Raw genomic sequence first — 23,307 nt, forward strand, 5'->3', positions numbered from 1 at the left:
GAACTAGATAATACTTAATATTTCAAGAAACACTGGATCTGTAAAGGTTTACAGTCTACAAATCTATTCTTCCGGCATCCTTGCTCACCTTACAGGCAATTTCCAAGAAAAATGGGGGCTGCAAAGCTGGAGAACGCTTATCAAGGTTATTAAGGCCTTTACTTCCTATCACGTGGTACTAGCACGCCTATGCAGAAAAGTCCTGCCTGGAAACTACTTTTTCAAACAATTGGATTACCTCCATCCCTCTTCCCTGTCAGCTTTAAATAGACACCTGAAGTTTCCTAACTTAGAAGACCCTGTCCTACCTACCTTGAAATCTTAAAGTACATTTTACACCAAGATAAAGAGAACAGTCTGTCCAAAGAGCTCAAAGATCTATTACCTCCTCAAGGACTAGCATAAAAAACTCAAATCTGTAAAAATAAAAAACACTTAAAATTGTATTAGTACTGGAAAGACTGGATCTAGATGGTGAACTGAAAACCTTCCATTGCCTCCTCCCCATTCCAATCACTAATAATGAGAGAGAAGATTTATATATAAAAGTGTTGTGTAGAAAAACAAAAGGGGTCTGAATGGTGGACCAGAAATTAAAAGGATAGCAGAGTGAGGCTGTTCTGAAAGAAGAAATCACAGACCGAAATGCACAGACAATAGCTATGGCAGGCAGAAAAATGGCCCCCTGAAAGATGAACACATTCTAATCCACAGTACTTGTGAACATGTTACATTACATGGCAGGTTGCTAATTGGCTGATCTTAAAATAGGGAGTTTAGTCTGGATTTTCTGAGTGGGCCCAGCGTAATCATAAGGGTCCTTAAAAGTGGAAGAGTAGGTCTTCCCTGGTGGCACAGTGGTTAAGAATCCGCCTGCCAATGCAGGGGACATGGGTTCGAGCCCTGGTCTGGGAAGATCCCACATGCCGTGGAGCAACTAAGTCCGTGCGACACAACTACGGAACCTGCGCTCTAGAGCCCGTGAGCCACAACTACTGAGCCCGCGAGCCACAACTACTGAGCCCGCACACCTAGAGCCCGTGCCCTGCAACAAGAAGCCACCACAAAGAGAAGCCCACGCACCGCAATGAAGAGTAGCCCCCACTCACTGCAACTAGAGAAAGCCCGTGCGCAGCAACCAAGACCCAACGCAGCCAAAAAAAATAAAAGTGGAAGAGGGCTTCCCTGGTGGCGCAGTGGTTGAGAGTCCGCCTGCCGATGCAGGGGACACGGGTTCGTGCCCTGGCCCGGGAAGATCCCACATGCCGCGGAGCGGCTGGGCTCATGAGCCATGGCCACTGAGCCTGCGCGTCCAGAGGCTGTGCTCTGCAGCGGGAGAGGCCACAGCAGTGAGAGGCCCGCGTACCGCAAAAAAAAAAAAAAAAAAAGTGGAAGAGTAGGTGGGAGTGAGGCAACGGAGGACTCAACCCATCATGGCTGGCTTTAAGATGGACAAAGGGGCCACTAGCCAAGGAATGTGGGCAGCCTCTAGAAGCCAGAAAAAGGAAATGGATTTTCTCGTAAGGGCCTCCAGAAAGGAACATGACCCAGTTGACACCTTAATTTTAGCTCAGTGAGCTGTACATCAGACTTCTGACCTACAGATATTAAACTTGTGTTGTTTTAAACCATTCAATCTGGTAACCTGTTACAACAGCAATAGAAAACTAATAAAACAGGATTACTACAAATGGTGGGGACTAGCCCGGGGAAGCAGAAGGGAGCTCTGGCGTGACTTTCCGGTTGACTAGCTGGTACCGTGACAACCACAGCCAGGCAGTCCCCATCCCAGGCAGTGACTGTGAATATGGAAACCTGAACTTGCCTGAGGTGAGCAGAAACGCTGAGACCTAGCCACTGTCACACCTTGCCAGAACGCATGCCACCTTTATACCACAATTCCTGGAAGCCGCCAGCAGTAAACAAGTACAGGCAGGGGGAGGGGCGCGCAGTGGCAAGGAAATAAAAAGCTTACTAGTTTTACCCTATTTAAGAAGAGGATATACACATACACACATGAATTTATTCTAGGTTTTGGCAAAAAACCTAAGTTTAAATGTGAGAGTTAAAGATGTAAGGGTGAAATGGGGGTTTCCACTGTCAGCAATATGCTGGCATACACCACACACTACAAAATACCTAGAACTGTCAACTAAAATATAAAATATTTAAAAATTTTTAAAATAAAATATAACACGTACCCTTTAAATGATTAGCTGAACCTCCTTGGGGCCACAAAGAAGAGTAGAAACCCATAGGGTTAAGCAGCCTCCTTGGTGTTCATTGAGAGGATTTTTTTTGCGAGTCTAAGTGATCAAGGGGCTTTGTTATTATTATTTTTTTAACTGAAGTGGAATTCCCATAACATAAAATCGACCACTTGAAAGTACACCATTCAGTGACATTTAGTAAGTACATTCATAATATTGTGTAACCACCACTTGTATCACGTTCCAGAATATTTTCATCACCCCGAAGACAACCCTGTGCCTGTTAAGCAGGCATATGCCCCACTTCCCCCTCCACTCAGCCCTGACAACCACTAATCTGCTTTTTGTCTCTACAGATGTACATATTCTGGACATTTCATATAAAAACAATCGTGCAAGATGTGACCTCTTGTGTCTGGCTTCTTTCACTCGGCACAGTGTTTTCAAAGCTTATCCACTTTGTAGTGTGTATCAGTTCTTCTTTCTTTTTTATGGCCGAGTAAAATTCCCTTGTATGTATAATATGACATTTTGTTTATCTATTCAAAACGCTTTGTAATGAGATAGAGGTAATGGTTGCACAACATTGTGAACAGACTAAATACCACTGAACTGTACAATTTAAGATGGTTAATTGTGTTATGTGAGTTACATCTCAATTTAAAAAAAAATGTAATCCTCACAACAACCATATGAGGTAAGTACTATTATTCTCTCCATTTTATAGATGAGGAAAAAGATACTAAGAGGTTTTGCAACTTTTCTCAAGTCATACACTTTGCAGGTGGCAGAATCAGTATTTGAACGTAGTCCGTCTGGCTCCAGAGTCCATACTTAACAAGCGTTGTAATTAAAACTTAAAAATGTACTAATATAGAACTAAAAATTAGCTTTAAAATAAAGGCAATATAGTAATATGGGACCTACTTTATGTGTCAAAAAAAATTTTTTTTTATGGACTAGTCTGGAAACCCAGCAGAGAGCCTGGCATAGCATAAGCCCTGAACTTGTTAATAAATGTATGACTGTATCCACCTACAAATAAACTTAGTATCTATGAGAAAGTGTATTGCAAATGCTAAAGGTAAATTTAGAACATAGCTATTCTGTACATTGGGGATTTGCTATATTTGTCTCCTGACCAAGCAAACACACAGACAGATGACTATTTTCGTAAGCAGCTGTTACCTGAAGGAAAATATTTATTATATATGCAAGTCTTATGCTAAGCTATACAATCATATGAGTTTTCAGAATTTGAATTAAATTCCTCTTTTCATAAATACTCAGTGTTGCTTTTTTTCTCTAGGACTGCCTGTTTACTTATATAAAATTAGAAGGCAAAAACTAGTAAGAAGGTGACTACAAGGTAAAATACTGTTGTGCCAGAGAGGCATACCAATCAACCCATTATTTTGAGTCCCACAGAATTCTAACCATCTGAGTGGGAGTTCTATTGCTGACAACAATTACAATTTAAAAGACTCTATTTCCAGAGAAACAACCTTCTTGTATCTCACCAAAATCAAACATTTTTAGTCACAACATTCTACCATCCCCTCCTGGCATTTAACCATTTGGTGCTGGGAAAGCAAATGAATTCCTACACCGCACTGGCACCTGGAGCTGGAAAAGCCTTCAGAGATAACCTAGCAGTGCAGACCCTTCCCCTGTGAACTGAGAAGTCTTGGACAGGGTTGTTAAGAGGTCTGCCTAAAGCCAGAGTGGCAGAGGCGGAGTTAGAACCTAGCTCTCTTCAACTCCAAGTTCTACTGTTCACTGTTCTACCTAAGTTCTCAACCTTTTTGCAATCAAGATATAAGTGACTTTTCATTTTTCTCTTCTAATTGTAAAAGTATACACAATACAAACACACACACACACACAATCCGGGAAATTCTTAACAGGGACTATACAAGGAGAGGAAGGAATGAAAGGTGGCTTCCATTTCTCTTGTGATGCATCTCTGTATAATTATTATTTGTAAACAATAAGTACGTGTTAGTTTTAGTTTTGAAATTAACCATTTTAAATTGTACAGTTCAGTTTAGTTTTGAAAGTTCTTTTTCAAACTTGATTTAAATGCTACTCATTTCCCTCGAGGTACTTTAGCTGTATCTGACAAGTTTCTTTCTTTACAACTCAGTGGTTTTTCATATATTCACAAAGTTGCACAACATTCACCACTACCAACTCCAGAACATCCGTTGCGGAGCACAGGCTCCGGACGCGCAGGCTCAGCGGCCATGGCCCACGGGCCCAGCCGCTCCACGGCATGTGGGATCTTCCCGGACCGGGGCACGAACCCGTGTCCCCTGCATCGGCAGGCGGAGTCTCAACCACTCCGCCACCAGGGAAGCCCCTCCAGAACATTTTTATCACCTTAAAAGAAAATCCATACCCATTAGCAGTCACTCTCCATTCTCTTCCTCCCACACCCTGGCAACCACTAATCTATTTTCTGTCTCTATTTTGCCTCTTCTGCACATTTCATGTAAATGGAACCAAATAACACATGATCTTTTGTGGCTGGCTTCTTTCAAGGCTCATCCACGGGGACTTCCCTAGTGGTCCAGTGACTAAGACTCCATGCTCCCAATGCAGGCGGCCCAGGTTTGATCCCTGGTCAGGGAACTATATCCCACATTCCACAACTAAGAGCCCACATGCCTCAACTAAGGATCCCAACGAAGATCCCACATGTCTCAACTAAGACCCAGTGCAGCCAAATAAATAAATAAATATCTAAATACAAAAAACAAAAAAACTCATCCATGTTATCAAATCAGAACTTCGTTCTATATTATGGTTGAAAAATATTCTATTATATGGATATATCACATTTTGTTTATCCACTCATCTGTTGATGGATTTGGGTTGTTTCCACTCTTTGGCTTTACGAAAAATGCTGCTACGAACATTCCTGTAACAAGTTTTTATACGGATGTCTTCAATTCTCTAGGAGTGGAATTGCTTGGTCATATGGTTCTATGTTTGACATTTTGAGGAACTACCAAACTGTTTTCCACAGTGACTACATAATTTTATATTCCCACCAGCAAAACAAGGTTTCAAATTTCTCCATATCCTTTCAATACTTGTCATACCTGTGCTTTTTGATTATAGCCACCCTAGTGGGTGTGAAATAGCATCTCATTGTGGTTATGATTTGCAGTTCTCTGATAACTAATGCCATCCAGCATTTTTTCATGTGTTTATTGGCCACTCATATAACTTCACAGGAGAAACGTCTATTCATATCCCTTGTGCATTTTTTAATTGGGCTATTTGCCTTTCTATTATTGAGTTGTAAGCAGTCTTTACATATTCTGGATACCAGACGCTGTATCAGATAAATGACTTACAAATGTATTCTCCATTCTGTTGTCTTCACTTTCTTGATAGTATCTGAAGCACAAAAAGTTTTAATTTTGATCAAGTCCAATTTACATATTTTTTTCTTTTATTACTTGTGCTTTTGGCATTATATCTAAGAAACCACTGCCTAATCCAAGGTCGTAAAGATTTATACCAATGTTTTCATCTAAGAGTTTTGTAGTTTTAGTTCTTACATTTAGGTCTGTGGTTCATTTTGAGTAAATTTTTGTGTATGATGTGAAGTAGGGGTCCAACTTCATTTTGTTGCATGTGGATGTCCAGTTGTCCCTGCACAATTTATTGGAGACTGTTCTTTCCCCATTGATGTTCCTTGGCATCCTTGAACACAAATTTGTAGGTTTATTTTTTGGACTCTCAATTCTGTTGTTGATCTACCTGTCTATCCTTATGCCAGTACCAGTCTCTTGATTACTGTAGCTCTGTACTAAGTTTTGAAATTGGGAAGTATGAGTCCTTCAACTTTTTTTTTCAAGATTTTTTTGGCTATTCTGGATCCCTTGCATTTTCATATATACTTCAGGACCATCTTATCAATTTCTGCAAAAAAGCAAATTGGTATTTTGATAGGGAGTACACTGAATCTGTAGATCCTTTTAGGGAGTATTGCCATCTTAACAATCTTGGCCTCCAATCCACTTATTCAGAGGGTGCCTTCCCACTTACTTAGGTATTTTAATTTTTTTCAGTGATGACTTATTTTCAGTATAGCTACAAGTTGTAGTATGCACCATCTGTGCTATCACTCAGTTTTAAATGCATTCTTATTTCCATTATGATTTCTTCTTCTTTAACCCATAGATCATTCAGTAATGTGTTTAATGCTCAAACATATGTTTTATATATATATGTATATATATATATTTATATTCTAAAGTTACCTTGTTACTGGTTGCTAGCTTAATTGCACTGTGCTTCAAGCATTCTGTACTATTTCAAAACTTTTTCAAAATTTAAGTTTTGCTTTACAGCCCAGTAAATCGTCAGTTTTCATAACTTTTCCATGTTTGGCTTGAAAATAATGTGTATTTTGCAGTTGTTGGGTACAATGTTCTGTATGTATCTATTAGGTCGTTTGTTAAATACATATTCAATCTTCTATATTTTTTCCCTCCTTTCTTGTTCTATAAATTACTGAAGGATATATTAAAATCTACCACTTTGATGACGGGTTGGAGATTTCCTCTTAAAGTTTTATTAATTTTTGCTTTAAAGATATTGAGACTATATTATTAGATGAACACAAACTTAAAACTGCTTTATTTTCCTGACATACTGAGCCTTTTTCTCTATGATGTCATTCTCTTGATCTCTAGTAGTGACATTGCTGTAAAGTCTATTTTGTCTGATGTTAACAGTTTTGGCTTAGTATTTGTCTAGCATGTCTTTTCTCACATTTTTACTTTCACACTTTCTGTACCCTTTTCTTTTAGACATATCTTTTATAAATAGCATTTTTCCCTTTTGAAAACCAATCTAGCACAATTTCTTTTAACTGAAACACTTAGTTCATTAACATTTATTTGGATTTATAGTTGTCATCTTTTTTATAGCCATGCCATGTGGCTTGTGGGATCTTAGTTCCCCGATCAGGGACCAAACCCAGGCCACAGCAGTGAAAGCTCAGTGTCCTAACCACTGGACTACCAGGGAATTCCCAGTTGTCATCTTATTTTGTGCTATGTGTCATACATGCTCTATGTTGCTTTTTCTGCCCTTTACTGCTTTCTTATTTGACTAGAGTTTCCAATAAATTTTAAGTTATAGTTTCTAATTCTTTTACAAGCTATCTAGTAATTACAACATATATTCCTAACTTATCAATTCTAAAAATATTCATTAGGTTTAGAATTTCTCCAAGTGAGGATCTTGCTAGTGGCAAACTGCTTTTGATGATCTGAAAATGTCTCTATTTCGTGTATGTTTTTAAACTTTTCACTGGACATAGCATTCTAGGTAGGAAGTCATTTTCTCTCGGCAAAATGTAGAAAACATTCCAGTTTCCTGACTACAATCATTGCAAGTGAGAATCAGGTTTCAGCTAAATTATCCTTTAGCTCACTAATTCTACCTTCAGCTGTGTCTAATATGGTATAAAAACGCTTGAATTTGAACCCATCACTCAGCTTCAACAATGATCAATTCATAGCTATGCATTAAATATTTTAATTTTAAATGTTTATTTGATCAAAGCAGAGCATGCATATACTTTAAAAAGTCATGTAATATAAATGACAAAATAAGTAGTTCCTGCCCATTTTATACAATCTTCCTCCCCAGAGGAAAGTATTTTCTTTTAGCTGTATCGTTTGTAATTTACACATCTCCATATAACTTTAAAATATCCTGGTATCTTTTGATTAATCAATTTTAGACATTATTCACCTTCTATTACGGAGGGTAAGAATTTAGCTCTCATATTTCCCTCTGCTTCTTCTGCCAGCCCTCTAAGAGTTTTGATTTTTGCTTAAATCAATATTTAGTGTTCCCATGACTATCACACAATCAATTTTTAAATTTCAATTATTTTACTTTCTATTTCTAAATATTCTACGTGGTTAATTTTCAAATCTGCTTGGCCAATGTTAGTTTCTTGTTCTTTGCACATATTTTCTAGCCTTTTAATTTTTATACAGACTAAATAGCTTTTTAGATTGTGACTGAGAAGTCCATTTTCTGATTGTTGCTCCTGTCTACTGTACTTGTTCACATTGCCTTGTTTCTCTGTTAGTTTGGTTAGTTCGGATTGAGCTGCTCATTTCCCTTAAAATTTTATTTTTGGGCTTTTTTTTAGACCTGATAAAGGTAAGTACCTCTGGAAAGGATTTCTGCCAGGCACTCTGGGGACCCACCAACCTGGAATCGCTCTAAGTTACTCACTTTAGGTTTTCCAATCAAATAGTGAGAATTCAGGCTGCAACCTAAGGGAGGACCTGTGGCTTCAAAATGTCAGTGGTGATTTCCTCTCTCAAATTAGTGCCAAGGTTGGAGCCACCCGATTTTCCTGGGGAGGAGTAAGTTTATTTCCCATTTACCTTTATAGCGCATTCCTTTGGGATTTCAGGTTTATTCGGTGATCCCCTACTGGACTTATCTTGGACAGAATGGACTCTTTCTTTTCTTCCCTGTATCTCTGTAAGCTACAAATCTAAAGCTTGTGTCTACCTGGCTAAGCAATTCCTACAGGGCAAAGACTGCTCTCCGTGACTCTGGGTCCTGACCTCACTCATTCTCTAGTTCTAAAAGTTCCTTACCTTCCTGTCACCTTATTAATGCTTTTAAGAAGTAACTGTTCTGGGCTTCCCTGGTGGCGTAGTGGTTGAGAATCTGCCTGCTAATGCAGGGGACACGGGTTCGAGCCCTGGTCTGGGAAGATCCCACATGCCGCGGAGCAACTAAGCCCATGAGCCACAACTATGGAGCCTGCGTGTCTGGAGCCTGTGCTCCGCAACAAGAGAAGCTGCGATGGTGAGAGCCCGTGCACTGCGATCAAGAGTGGCCCCTGCTTGCCACAACTAGAGAAAGCCCTCGCACAGAAACGAAGACCCAACACAGCCAAAAATAAATTAATTAATTAATTAAGAAAAAATAAGTACCTGTTTTTTAAAAAATATTTTATACAGATTTTTTTAAATTATAAAGGGAAGTTTTCAGGAGAAAGTTTGATAAGCTCCTTAGAAACAGGAATCCCATTTTAGGTATTTTACAATGGACTGTTGCTAGTCTTAGCAAATAAATATTTAAAAATATTTGTGAGTGTGTTTATTCCTTTGCTATTTATTCTATTTTGTTCTTATTTCATAAGATTGTATACGGGCAGGTTGGTGACATATTCACATTTTGAATCTATTACCCCACAGCATCTACCACCTCTCTTCTATGTTCCTTGGATATTTAACAAGTGAACTAAGAAATTTATTCTTAACTTAATCACCCTGCCTCCAAAAATTTATAAAATTTTGTAGTGAAACAAATAGTAAACAAAAGCAAATCAGAACAAACATAAAATAGCTACCATTTCACCTGGACGTGAAAATTAGGAAAATGACAAAATCAGGGAGAAAAAAACCCCAGAAATCTTAAATTAGGCCCTTTGTACACAAGTGTCTGATTAAAAGACACACCAAAGGCCTTTTAGGGAGCCATCCAAGTAACCTTAAAAGCTTTCAACCTGAAAGACCAGAGCACAAATACAAACACTGCTTTACCAAAGTACATCTGACTTAAAATACTAAGGCCTTGAATCACTTTGAGTGGTGGCTAGGAAAACGGAGAAGGGATATCTACCAGAAGAACTAAAAAAGAACTATAAAAGAAAGAATCAGGGGCTTCACTGGTGGTCCAATGGCTAGGACTCCATGCTCCCAATGCAGGGGGCCCAGATTCGATCCCTGGTCAGGGAGCTCGATCCTACATGTCAGAACTAAAAGATCCTGCATGCCACAACTAAAAGATCCTGCACCAGCAACGAAGATCCCGAGAGCTGCAACTACGACCCAGCGCAGCCAAATAAATATGCAGTCAATAAATATCCAGTCCACCTTTTAATCTGGCTGACACAGACACACGTGGTGTTGAACTGAAGCACCCAACACCACAAAGTCAGAAGGAAACAGTAGGGCAAACTCGGTCAAGGCTTGGCTCTGTGAGCGTGTGCCATCTTATGGGAATGACAGACAGGGACACACATAAATATAGAAGCAGAGTATCACGCCCTTTAAGTACGAACAATGATGGCCTACTAACCAAATTCAACCATTCCCAAAATGCTACTTCACCCTTGAAGGATGAAAAATAATCCAAAAAAATGCAATGCTAGTTCCAAAGTCAATTTCCAGAGGAGTCCAGAAATGGTGGTTGAGTCACAGGAGCACAAATGAAATCAGTGTACAGCACCTCCTGATGGAGTATATGGCATTACTGGACAGAAGGTTATTTTTAAAAGAAATCAACTAAAATACACGGTCAGTGGTAGATCTGGAGCTAATGAAATTCCAAAGATGAAAGCCACTTATTGTGGCTTTCACATTCAAAAATGTTATTCACCTAATCAGAGTTAATGTAAGTCTTTCCCCTGATACAACAAACAAGCTAACTCTCATACCCATTCAAAGATACACAAATTAAACAAAAGGCTTAATAGATAACACACCTGAGTGCCCAACGGAAAAAGCATGGGCCCTGGAATAAAATAAACTGGGGTTCTGGTCCCAGCTACAGTACATACTGTACAATAAATTACTTCAAATCTCCATGCCTCAATCTTCCCATTTGTAATTTGGGGACCAATAAAAAATGTGGAGGTTGCTGTGAGAAGTGAGAATTAACTTATGGAAAGACCCAGCATCATTCCAAGTACACAGTTGGCATTCAACAAATGTTGCTTCCTATATATCCTTTTTACAGCATTTTTTAGCAGTGGGGCTCAATATTAATCAGGGTCCTAAAATTAGCAACGGTTACTTACACTCCTTCCAAAAGAGCAACTGTCATTTAGTAAAAAATAAAGGGACTTCCCTGGTGGCACAGTGGTTAAGAATCCACCTGCCAATGCACGGGACACGGGTTCGAGCCCTGGTCCGGGTAGATTCCCACATGCCGCGGAGCAACTAAGCCCATGTGCCACAACTAATGAGCCTGCGCTCTAGAGCCTGTGAGCCACAACTACTGAGCCTGTGCTCTAGAGCCCGCGAGCCACAACTACTGAGCACGTGTGTCACAACTACTGAAGCCCACACACCTAGAGCCCGTGCTCCACAACAAGAGAAGCCACCACAGTGAGAAGCCCGCACACCGCAACAAAGAGTAGCCCCCGCTCGTCACAACTGGAGAAAGCCTATGCGCAGCAACGAAGACCCAATGCAGCCAAAAATAAATAAATAAATTAATTATTTTTAAAAAAGAATAACTGCTCTTTCAGAAGGAGCTTCAAGAAGGTAGGAGGGTCAACAGTGTAAAATACTACAAAGAAGTCGAATCAAATAAGAATGGAAAAAGAGTCAGCAGACTAAGTCAGCAGAAAGTCAGTGATGGCCTATGGAAGAGCACTTCCAGCAATCAGAGTAGGATGAGGAGGAGAGGCAGGAAGTACAGATAGTCATTAAATAAACTTAGCATAAAGGGAAGGAGAATGAGTGGCACCTAAGAAGGCAGTGTGTAGACCCGATTGGTATGGCTTTATTACAGGTCAGGGCTGAAGGGAAAAACAATGGAAAAAGATTAAAGCTATAGGAAAGAAGTGAAAATGAATGGAGCAAAGTCCCAAAAGATAACTGTGGGTAGTGTAAGTTGGGCGGGGGGGAGGGGGGGGCCGAATCAAGATAGCAGAGACCAGCCACATCTGTTTTTCCTGAGATCAGCACAATGTAGGAAATACTGGGTACAATTGCAGTTGATTCTGTAATAGAAAAAACAGAAACGTTAGAAAGCTCATCCCAAGTAGCCTCTATTTTATCTAGAGCAAAAGCCGAGATCATCTGTTACAAGTGAATGGATACAGTTGACTATACAAGATGAGAGAAAATTTCAATTCCACTGAATTTCTAAAATTGGGTACAAATACTGTATTTTCAAGAATATCTCTGAGGGGCTTCCCTGGTGGCACAGTGGTTGAGAGTCTGCCTGCCGATGCAGGGGACGCGGGTTCGTGCCCCGGTTCGGGAAGATCCCACATGCCACGGAGCGGCTGGGCCTGTGAGCCATGGCCACTGAACCTGCATGTCCGGAGCCTGTGCTCCGCAACGGGAGAGGCCACAACAGTGAGAGGCCCGGGTACCGCAAAAAAAAAAAAAAAAATCTCTGAAAAAGAAACGAATAATTATGGCCTTACTACACTATTACAGGTATTGTAATAGGTACTCCACAAGTGTTACCACATTTGCTTCTCAAGAGAACCCAGTAAGTAAAGTGTTATTGCTTTCATTTTATAGCTCAGAAAACTCAGGTTCAGAAAGAAAACATAAATGACCCAAGATGACACAGATAGTTATGTCTTACTCCAAATCCCTTTTTCAGCTATTCTACCATATTTGTTCCTTTAAAAAGATTAAGTCATATAAATACCATATGAGAGCTCTTATATGTGGAATCTAAAATATGGCACAAATTAACTTATCTACAAAACAGAAACAGACTCACAAACACAGAGAACAGATTTGTGGTTGCCAAGGGGGAGCAGGGAAGGGAAAGGGATGGGCTGGGAATTTGGGGTTGGTAGATGCAAACTATTACATTTAGAATGGATAAACTACAAGGTCCTACTGTATAGCACAGCAAACTATATGCAGTCTCCTGGGATAGACCATAATGGAAAGGAATATTTCAAAAAGAACGTCTCTATGTGTATAACTGAGTCACTCTGCTGTACAGCAGAGATTGGCACAGCATTGTAAACCAACTCTACTTCAATAAAAAAAATTAAGTCATAGACTACTCAGGCACAAAGCAAATTAAAGTTAGAAAAATAATTCCAATCAAGACTACATAAGAACCTTTAAGATGAAGAGAACTGAACTGAAATGACCCTATTAGCTAAAAAGTTTACTGGGGTGAGGGGGGGAGATGAACAGGCAGAGCAGAGGATTTTTAGGGCAGTGAAAATAGTCCATATAATAATGTAATTGTGGATACATGTCATTATAAAATTTATCCAAACCCACAGAATGTACAATACCAAGAATGAATCCCAATATAAAGTATGGACTTTGGGTGATTATGATGTTCCAATGTAGGTTCATCATTTGTAACAAAGGTACCACTCTGGTGGGGGATACTGATAATGAGGGAGGCTGTGCATTGGCCGGAGGGGGGTGCTGGGGGTGCCCAGAGGATACACGGGAAATCTCGGTACCTTCCTCTCAATTTTGCTGTGAACCTAAAATTGCTCTAAAAAACTAAGTCTTGAAAAAAAGTTTATCAAGATATCAAGATATATTTTGGATGATGAGTAGTGAGGCAAAGAAGTCCTAAAGATTAAAAGCTATATAAGAATTCAATCATAATTTAGTGGAAGCCTAAATGAAATAAAACAGCAAGGAAGTAAAGACAATGAAGACTTTTTCTAATTACCTCCTTTTAAGGTTTCTAAACCAAAGTAATACAACGCCCTCAGATGTATACTAACCTAAGTTAATTCTATGAGAATCTGACTAGATTCAAACTATGGGTCTGGATGAGCCAGCTGTGGAAAAGAAAACCCTTCCAAAAAGAACTTAACATTTAAATTGTTAGATATGTGGTTTAAAGTGCTCCTGATGAACAATTAATGTCCAAATGCCTCCAGTTTGATTATACATGTATATATGTAATATTTAATGTCACTTTTTTTCTGAAAATCTAAAGATATTCAGGGGCTAGTTTTGAATTAAACAAAGGGATGGGGAAAAGAGACAAGAAGTATGAAGGAACAGGCAGCTAGGCATAGCAACAGAAGAGTAGCAGAGAAGGGAGACCTGGGTTCTTGCCCCAGGCCTATGACCAAATAACTTACTGGTAATCTTGGCAAAAACACTTAACATACCTGTTTCCATTTTCTTGTCTCTGTATGAGAATAAAGATACTTGTCTAAGAGCCTCGGAAACAACCCTATGAAGTGAGTACTATTATCTTCCCCAGTTTATAGATGAGGAAACTGAGGCAAGAGAGATTGAGAGACATGCCCAAGGTCACACATGTGATAAGTGGCAAAGCTGGGATTTGAACTCAGGCAGTCTGGTTTCAGAGGACATACTTTTAACCACTTGTTATACTGCCTACCTATCAAAGTTGTTAACAGATGTGAGAAGATAGGGAATTCTATAAGTACTAAATATTATTATTAAATCTAATATTAAATTAACTAACTCAAACAAGTTAGGATGCATAGAAAATTAGAAAACATAGTTGTGGACAAAAATATTAATGGCTTTCACTTATTGGGCCCCTATTATGTGTCAGATAGTATAAAAGCTGTTTTAATTAAGTTATTTTATTAATATTCACAGAACCCTGTGAGGTTGTTGGCATTTAACAAATTAGAATCAGAGTTAACTAAACTGAATCTGAAAATTTAGGTTTTTGTTTCTAATCTATAAATCAATGAGTAACATTAGGAAAGTCACTTAACCAAGCAATCCCATAGTTTCTTCATAATGGGGTGCTGGGAGGTCATATTACCATCTATACTAAATATTTACCACAGTGAAAAGCTAGAAACAACGCAAATGTCCATAAATTATGGGATACCCATATGATAGAATATTTTATACTAAAAAGCCAATGATTTTTCAAGTCTTTTTAACAACATGATATAGTGGATATCTGATGTTTTGGGCCACACAGCAACATTCCCTTTTCCTGATTTTCTTTACCTCTTCCCACTGTGCACAGTCTTCGTAATATGTCAACCTTGGGGGCTTCCCATTATCTTCACAGGGGCAGCCCACCACTTCTTCCTAGGTACCACCAGGGGTCTTATCCACGCCACCACTATACACCTAAGAAGAGCTTTCTGAGGACAGGGACTTTTCCACTGATAGCCTTCATATCCAGAAGGCCTTGTACAGAAAATCAACAAGTTCTACTTGGTTTCTGCTTCTAAAAGGCAGGTAGTGAGTCTATATGGTAGAAAGTCCACTGTAATGTTAAGTGTATGAGTATGAGCTACAGAGTCAGATAGTTGGGCCTAATTTTCTCTTTTGATACCAACTGGAGAAAAGTGCTCTGAATAAGCCTTCTTACACAGTTCTAAGGAGAGGTATGTCTGGGATTTGAGTCACAGCACAATAATAGGTAGAGTGGAAGGAGAAAGAACTCTTTCATATCTCTGTATGACTTGAATTTTTTAATGGTCAGCATTTATTCAATGAAATGTAATTCTTTTAAAACAAATTATGAAATTAAAATTGAAAAAACAATTTAAAAATAAACAATAGGGAAAAAAGAAGACCCCTGAAAGTTACTGATTAATAATTATCATTACAATTCCAAAGTCTGTTTTGGCATCTAAACCCCCTAGACAATTCCAACCAATCTCACTTTTCAAATTCTAGACTAATAAAATCTCTTTTAATTACAAATGTACACTTCTACAAATAAAATCTATCTTTGGAAGCTAATCTGAGAACCAAACATATAAAATTATAAACCTAATTATACTCAAAATTTTGAGAAGTATTTACATGCGAGGCCATTAACTGTATCAGACAATAGTCATCAACTGGAGATAAAGCATTCTCCTGAAACAGCACAATTCTGATTTTCAAATACTTGAGATTATCTGCACTTATACCAAAGTGAAGCATAAAACACTCAAAATCACTAATCTGTTTATTTTAATTTTTAAAGTGTGTGTGTGTTTGTGTGTGTGTGCACACATAACACCACACTTGGGGTGAGAAAGTGTAGAACCTGGGAAGAAGTGAATAAGCAAACATGAAACATGTCAACTCAAAAAGGTTGTAGGGGCTTCCCTGGTGGCGCAGTGGTTGAGAGTCCGCCTGCCGATGCAGGGGACACGGGTTCGTGCCCCGGTCCGGGAAGATCCCACATGCCGCAGAGCGGCTGGGCCCGTGAGCCATGGCCGCTGGGCCTGCGCTTCCGGAGCCTGTGCTCCGCAACGGGAGAGGCCACAAAAGTGAGAGGTCCGCGTACCGCAAAAAAAAAAAAAAGGTTGTAAATCAACATCTTAAACAATGACCCAACAATCTTTTGGGGAGAAGCCACAACTAATTACTCCAGGCAACTCTGGAGTTTATACCAAATCCTGACGTTTATGCCAGGATTCCGACCCAGGCTGCCTAGCTCAAGTCAGGCATTCAAATGCTTTTAACTACTATGCTCTCCTGGATCATCTCAAAGCTTTGGTTGAACATCATGGCAAAGGCATTTAATTAAACATGAGCCATTCATTACCACAGTACTATACCATTAAAAGCAATGCCATTTTTCTCGTCAAATGTCTCATCAAATGTAGTGACAGTTTGTGGTGAAATTGTTTTCCTTTGGTAGCAACCAGAAGAAAGCAGGGTCCATGTTGTGTGGTGTATCCTTAACTCAAAAATTTGCAAAAAGAGTTTGAGAACCACTCTTTGGCATGAAAATTCAAAAGAATAACAAAACACAATGCAATTTCTCATTTAGACATGTGCCAGGAACAGTACTGCCCCGAGGGAAGCAAGAGAAAAAAAAAATATTTTTACAAAAGTATATCTATTAGATAATCTAACATAGCTTATGGGAGAAAGAAAAACCACTGCAAATTCAGGGTGCATAATTTCAAGCAGAACTTTTAACAAGAGAAAAATAGGCAACAGGAGAGAAAAAAAATAGAAATGTCTTTGCAGGTTAAATAGAGATAGTATCACCTCTACCCCCAATCACTGTCTATAGCAGGGCTCAGAAAACTAAGACCAAGGGCCAACTTGATGCACTGACTGGTTTCATAAATAAGATTTTATTGGAACACAGCTCTGCCCATTCATTTACTTATTGTCAATGGCTGCTTTCAAACTATCATGGCAGGGTTGAACAGCTTCACCAGAGACGATACACCTATATATTTACCATCTGCCTCCTTAAAGAAAAAGTTTGCCAACACTTATTTTCTTTCATAAAACTTAAAACTATCTAAAATTATTTATTTTTTGATTTACTCAATTATTGTCTGACTTCCCCATTGGAATGCAAACTTCATGAAGAAAAAGACTTTGTTCTCCACTATACTTCTAGCATCTAGAACAGTGCATGGCACGTAAAAAGCACTCAGTAAAGATGTTGAATGAATGGCATTTATTGAGAGAAAGGAGGACAAACACTTCCCATCTTCCCATTTTCTCTTTGTTGCACTATTCTCCCCCCTAATACACCAAAACAAGTCCTCTCAATTAACCACTGGATTTATCATGTTGATAAATCTAATGGTTAATTCTCAGTCCTCATCTTATCTGACTCAACAGCAGCACCTGACCTAGTTGGTCTACACCCTTCTCCATGCGACTCTCAGAACACCACATTCTCTTAGTTTTCATCCTACCCTAGTGGCCCTTCCTTAGTCTCCTTTGCTGGTGCTCTCATTTCCCCAACCTCTTAATGTTGGCATGTTTCAAGGCTAAGTCTTTGAGACTTTTCTCTCAGTCCACACTCATTTCTTTGTTAGCTCATCTAGTCTCATGACTATTCTTAGGCATTTCAAACTTAACTAGTCAAAATCCAAAACCATTCTCATCTTTCCCCCAAAAGCTGCTCCTTTACAGTCTTCACCATCTCAGTAAATGGGAATATCATCCTTCCAGTTGCTCAAGACCCAAACTCTTGGGAGTCAACCAACTCGCATCGTGTTACACCCAACATCCAACCTACCATCAAACCCTGGTGGCTCTATCTCAAAATATATTCCAGGTTCATGATCACTTCTCACAACCTCACTGCTACCATCTTAGTCCCTTGACAGTTTCCCTGCTTCCACCCTTGCTCCCGTACAGTCTACTCTCAACAGAGCAGCCAGGGTGATCACGTTTAAAATGTACATCTGCAAGTTGCTGCATGCTCAAAAGAACTTGCTCTAATAGCTAGTTAGCTGTCTTTCACACTCAGAGTTAAAATTCTTACACAATTTGGTCTCCTGAAACCATTTTGCCTCTTCGTTCCCTCCACGCCAGACACACAGGCCTCCAATGCCTATCCTAGAGCATATCAAACAAGCTTCCATTTCAGCGCCTTTACACTGGCTGAAAGCTTGATCTAACTGAATGAACCGGGACTCCTGAATCAGGCACTTCCATGAACTATTGTGTCATCTAATTCACGTAACAACTCTGTGAGGTAGGTGTCAATACCCCCACTTTACAGATTAGGAAAGTGAGGTTTACAGGCCACCCATCTAACAAGTGACGAGTTGGGGTTCAACTCCCATTATCCTACACAGAACACGAGCTCTCAGTGCACTTTTGGGGGCCTAGGAGAAGAGGACTCAGTCAGTGATATTCCTCTGAAGTCCCAGTGACTCCACGTGCGTGTTGACAGCTAGAGAAGGATGTGAGAAAGGGTAGGCAGAGAGACAGGACGAGAACCACAGAGGAAGTTACTCAAACCAAGAGTGGAAAGTTTCAAGGAAAAGGGAGTGGTGTCAAATGGAAGCGAGAAATCCAGAAGCCCAAGCACCAAGCACATTCCTCACAGTAAACCACATATGTGGTAGACAGCGACTCTGATCTTGATTTAATTTTTTAAAAAAAGTATCTTCTCCTGCCAATGATATTGGCCAGAGATATCCCTGCTAGGTACTGCCACTTGTCTGCAGCAAGTGTGTGAAAATAGGCTGTAGTTAAGAATGTGATTCAGCAACACAGCTTCACACCTAGGTTTTCCTCTGGCCCAGTCAGACAAAGTTTGGGCGTGCGGTGGGGTGGGTTTAGGGGGACGACTGCCCTTTAAATTTCAGAAGGCAAAGAAAACGGCAATGATCTTCTTCCTGACTCCCTGTGGCGGTGTGGGATCACCGCTGCCTACATCCCAGATATTCTGTAAGAGGTCAAAGCGGTAGCCAGGGGCGGAGGGTGAGTGTCGGGCCTCGCCCCAAATTCTTCCAGCAACATTTCGCCTATGCTTCATTCCTCTATGTCCCAGTCACGATACGATCTGCTTCTCATCCCCCCCCCCCCAGCCATATCCCGGTCTGGCCCCAGAAAAGCCCCACACCCCGCAGTGGCCCGGGCACAAAGATCCCGCCTCACCACGGCTCCCGCCACGGCGTGGACCAGGCTTTCGTAGGACAGCACGGAAGCCATAGGTGCGGTTCCCGCAGACCTGGCCACAGTTTTCTCGCAGGAGCCGCAAACAGGCGGTAACAAGCACCGGAGCCCCGGGCGGCAACGTCACCAGCTCCAACCCCTCAGGCCCACCTCCTCCAGAACTACTTCCGGGTTGCAGGGCGCCCGCCCAGTCTCCCGGCCTTAGGCCGCAGGGGAAGGAAGAGGGAAAGACGGGACTGGGAACGCCCCTTGGCTCTGATTGGTCCCCGGGCCTTGCGCGGGGCGGGGCAGCACGGTGCTGCCCCTACCACGCGGAGCGGTGGGTCGGGCCGAAATTCAGTACGGGATGGGTCAACTTCGACTTCCGCTACGTTCTCGGGACCTGGCCAGTCGTACTTCACACCTACTGCAACACTGGAGACTTCAGGAAACTTGGACAGCCTCATTTTTCTCCACTTCTCTCCATAAGACAAGATGGAGACAAGCAAGATGGGGGACTCATCTTCCTGTTTCTCTTTTGAGACTTTACTCGTATTTGCTCTCGCTAGTATTTTTAGTCACATTTTATTTAAGAGGAAATAAATGTTGATTGGGCAAGGTTCTCCCCTCTGAAAAACCCTGGTGGGAAGAGAACTTGAGCTTCAGGAAATCAAAATGATCAGATGGAGGTGGGGACAAACTAGTAGGCACCCAGGAAAATCATTTGACCTCTTGGTTTCCTCCTTTGTGGAATGACAAGTGTTAATACCGTGAGGATTAGAAAAGTTAATTTACGTAGACGTACTTTATAAAATACCGAAAAAAATTTTCCATGTTACAAAGCGAAAACCCAAACTACACAGAACTAGAAAAATCACATTGTACCCCTCACCCACAATTACTCGACCACCATAGCTTTGTGCGTCTGCATGTTTCAGTACCAGTAAGTTTACTTTTATAATATCTTTGCTGATAGTCCTTGACTGCTTGCTACAGCCAGGCCCAGTGCTTTACGCCCTTTATCACATTTACTCCCAGGAAAGGGCCCCAACAATGTTTACCTGGTCATGTTTTCACAAAACTTGCATACAATATTTTAAATGCTATTGGTTAAGATCCCTTTCCACTTAAACTCCCTTTCATTTACAGTGGTGCTACAGTGACGACAGCTAAGTTAAAAGAAAGTTTGGGCACACAGTTGGATTTAGAGATATTTATATGTATTAATACAGGTTACTGCTAGACATCCTATGTTAGGAATCGCTTCCAGGAATACTCCCACCACTCCCTAAGGTCATGACATGAGGTGCAGGTCCAAAAGTCAATTGAAGATAGGAACATAGAAGCTTGTCCGCTGTAAAATTTAACCAGAGGACTCAGTTCTCACAGACTCCTACTTAAATTGGAAGCTCTCTCAAGAAAAAACTGGACTATGTAGCATACAGGTTTATAAACACACTTTACAAATACTTTCCCTTTATGATGGTAATTGAACACAATACTTTTCAGAATTACCATGTGTCGGGTATGACCTAGAGCAGACAGCACGTCCATATGTGTGAAATCTTCTGCATCCCAGCTATCAAAAAATATTTTGATCAAGATGGAATTATCTATTCTATTGAAAACACAAAAGTCATATAATCAGAGTAGGCAGCAGAAAATGTAGCAATTCCATAGGTATATCATTTATTAAATGGAACTATCTCTATAGTTGTGATGCTTGAGAGATTTCCAATTTCTAAAAGTAACATTTTGCTCATTCTGAACATTCACTTTCACATCTCAGTATTCCTAATTATATACTGTTTTTCTTAAAGAGGGCTCCCTGAATTATATAAGCACTAAGTCCCACACTACATAAACGATATACTAGAAATTTAGCATCATTCTGTTCACACCCATACCATCATTACAAAATAGTTAAAAATAACCTAGCCATAACTGATTACCTTCCTATTTGTTTATACACTGCCATATGGTCAGGTTACTTACACCGCAACCTGAAAATGTCCTCGTGATCTGCGAGTGAACTACTTAAGGACATCCTGATTATATACCAGATACCTAGAATTTCATAGCACTTACACACGAGTTTATGCTAATTCTATTTACCTCCTTACTACTCTGGTTCCACCTAATACTTAGAATCCAGTTTTAAAACTTTTGCCAACACGATATGCCTTACTCAGTTTAGATTTGACTTCTTGAAGTTTACCAGCTATCCTTAACTATATTTTCCTATGTACTTTAGGCGACGCGCCCCCAAATATATGCACTCCAAAGTATGCTTTATTGGTTATAAATATTGGTACATACTAATTTTTTAAAATTACGGCACCAAACTTTTTTTAGATGTTGGGGGCAGGAGTTTATTAATTTATTTTTGCTGTGTTGGGTCTTCGCTTCTGTGCGAGGGCTTTCTCTAGTTATGGCAAGCGAGGGCCACTCGTCATCGCTGTGCGCCCCGGGCCTCTCACTATCGCGGCCTTTCTTGTTGCGGAGCACAGGCTCCAGACGTGCAGGTTCAGTAGCTGTGGCTCACGGGCCTAGCTGCTCCGCGGCATGTGGGATCCTCCCAGACCAGGGCTCGAACCCGTGTCCCTTGCATTAGCAGGCAGATTCTCAACCACTGCGCCACCAGGGAAGCCCGGCACCAAACTTTTTAAAACTAATTATTTCTTGTCCCTCTAATTGGGCCCATCACAAGTGGACTAACAGCACAATTATGCCATCAGACTTCTACTAAGAAAAACCCCTGTGGAGGTGCATTGTCAGCACCAATGATATGATATGCCTTATTTAACTAATGCCCTTCAAATGTACATTTAGTTTTCAATTTCTTAAATGAACAGTTCTGCAAGAAGCAACCTAGTACACAGAGAGGAGGCAGCAGAGCATAGAATTTAGGAAAAAGACATCTGAAGCCACACACCTGATGAGAATCTCAGCTCCACAAATCAACTATGTTATCTTGGACAATTTACGTAAGTGCTTCAGTTTCCTCATCTATATAAAATGGGGAGGAGTACTCACCCTTGTGGTCATTACCAGAATCAAGTCAATACTTGCAGAATAAAAGTGCTTGGCACAGATTACTACTCACCTGATGTATGTGCCTACTTGGGTGCATTAATTTTAGATACGAGCAAATCTCTAAAATACTGCTTCTCCCTTATTCCATTAGGCCAGTATTTCCTAGTGTGGCAGATTGCTAGTTGTTACTCTGGGTCTTTTCTCCATTTCTCTGTAGTAGTAATTATTTTTGTTGGGCACATGACCACACAGCTATGGAATATTTTCTAGGTTTACTTGGAGCTAAATATTGTCTCAAAACAAAAATGACCAATGGGATATGAGGACAGAATGTTACTTCCATGGATTAGCATCAGTATCTCAGCATACACTTCCCTGGTGCCTTCTCCAGTTTTTGGGGGCTAGATGAGCACCAGAGCAAGCACCTTTGAACACAGCAATGGAAGCTCCCTTCTAAATACGGCACAAGTGCTTACCTCTGAACTGCTACCTGAAGAAATGTAAAGCTCTATTTTACTTAAGCTAATATATTTTTAGGGGTCCTTGTTAACACTGTATAATCTAAAGTCTACTGTGCTTAGTAAATACCTTAGGGTTAGTGATATAGAGACATAAAAGAAATAGAACATGTGCTGAAAAAAAGGGGAGTGGTGGTGGGAAGAGTCAATATCCAGTCTGAAGCCACACTTTATTTTTAACGTAGCTAGAAATATCCAGTAACTATATATATATATATATATATATATTTATTTATTTAAATAATGATGCCATTGATCACTGTGAATCAGCCAGGAACAAAGATCGCCATGTGTTTTTCTTTTTTTTTTAAACCCCTCATTTAACTATATATATATATATATATATATATATATATATTTTTTTTTTTTTTTTGGCAGTACACGGGCCTCTCACTGTTGTGGCCTCTCCCGTTGGGGAGCACAGGCTCCGGACGCGCAGGC

The 23,307-nt window shown here is 40.2% G+C and overlaps 1 protein-coding gene across 3 annotated transcripts in view; it reads right to left on the reverse strand.

Moving 5' to 3' along the window:
- Positions 1–19,481, reverse strand: part of SLC25A17 (solute carrier family 25 member 17) — a 52,312-nt gene extending 32,831 nt beyond the window's left edge. The window contains exons 1-2 of one of the 3 annotated variants that reach the window (XR_003791133.1): positions 19,316–19,426; positions 2,202–2,306 (exon numbers count right to left, since the gene is read on the reverse strand). Coding sequence is in view for 1 of the 3 variants with exons in the window: in XM_029205530.1 (XP_029061363.1) it covers positions 19,316–19,369 (54 nt within the window). In the remaining 2 variants the exon portion in view is untranslated. Of the gene's footprint in view, positions 1–2,201; positions 2,307–19,315 lie in introns of all 3 variants that reach the window. The other 2 variants (XR_003791134.1, XM_029205530.1) reach the window with 2 other exon arrangements.
- Between the last annotated feature and the right edge of the window lie 3,826 nt (positions 19,482–23,307).

Source organism: Monodon monoceros, unplaced genomic scaffold (assembly GCF_005190385.1).
Source record: "Monodon monoceros isolate NGI ecotype Baffin Bay Population unplaced genomic scaffold, NGI_Narwhal_1 Super_Scaffold_6, whole genome shotgun sequence".
In the NCBI taxonomy this organism is placed as follows: Eukaryota; Metazoa; Chordata; class Mammalia; order Artiodactyla; family Monodontidae; genus Monodon; species Monodon monoceros.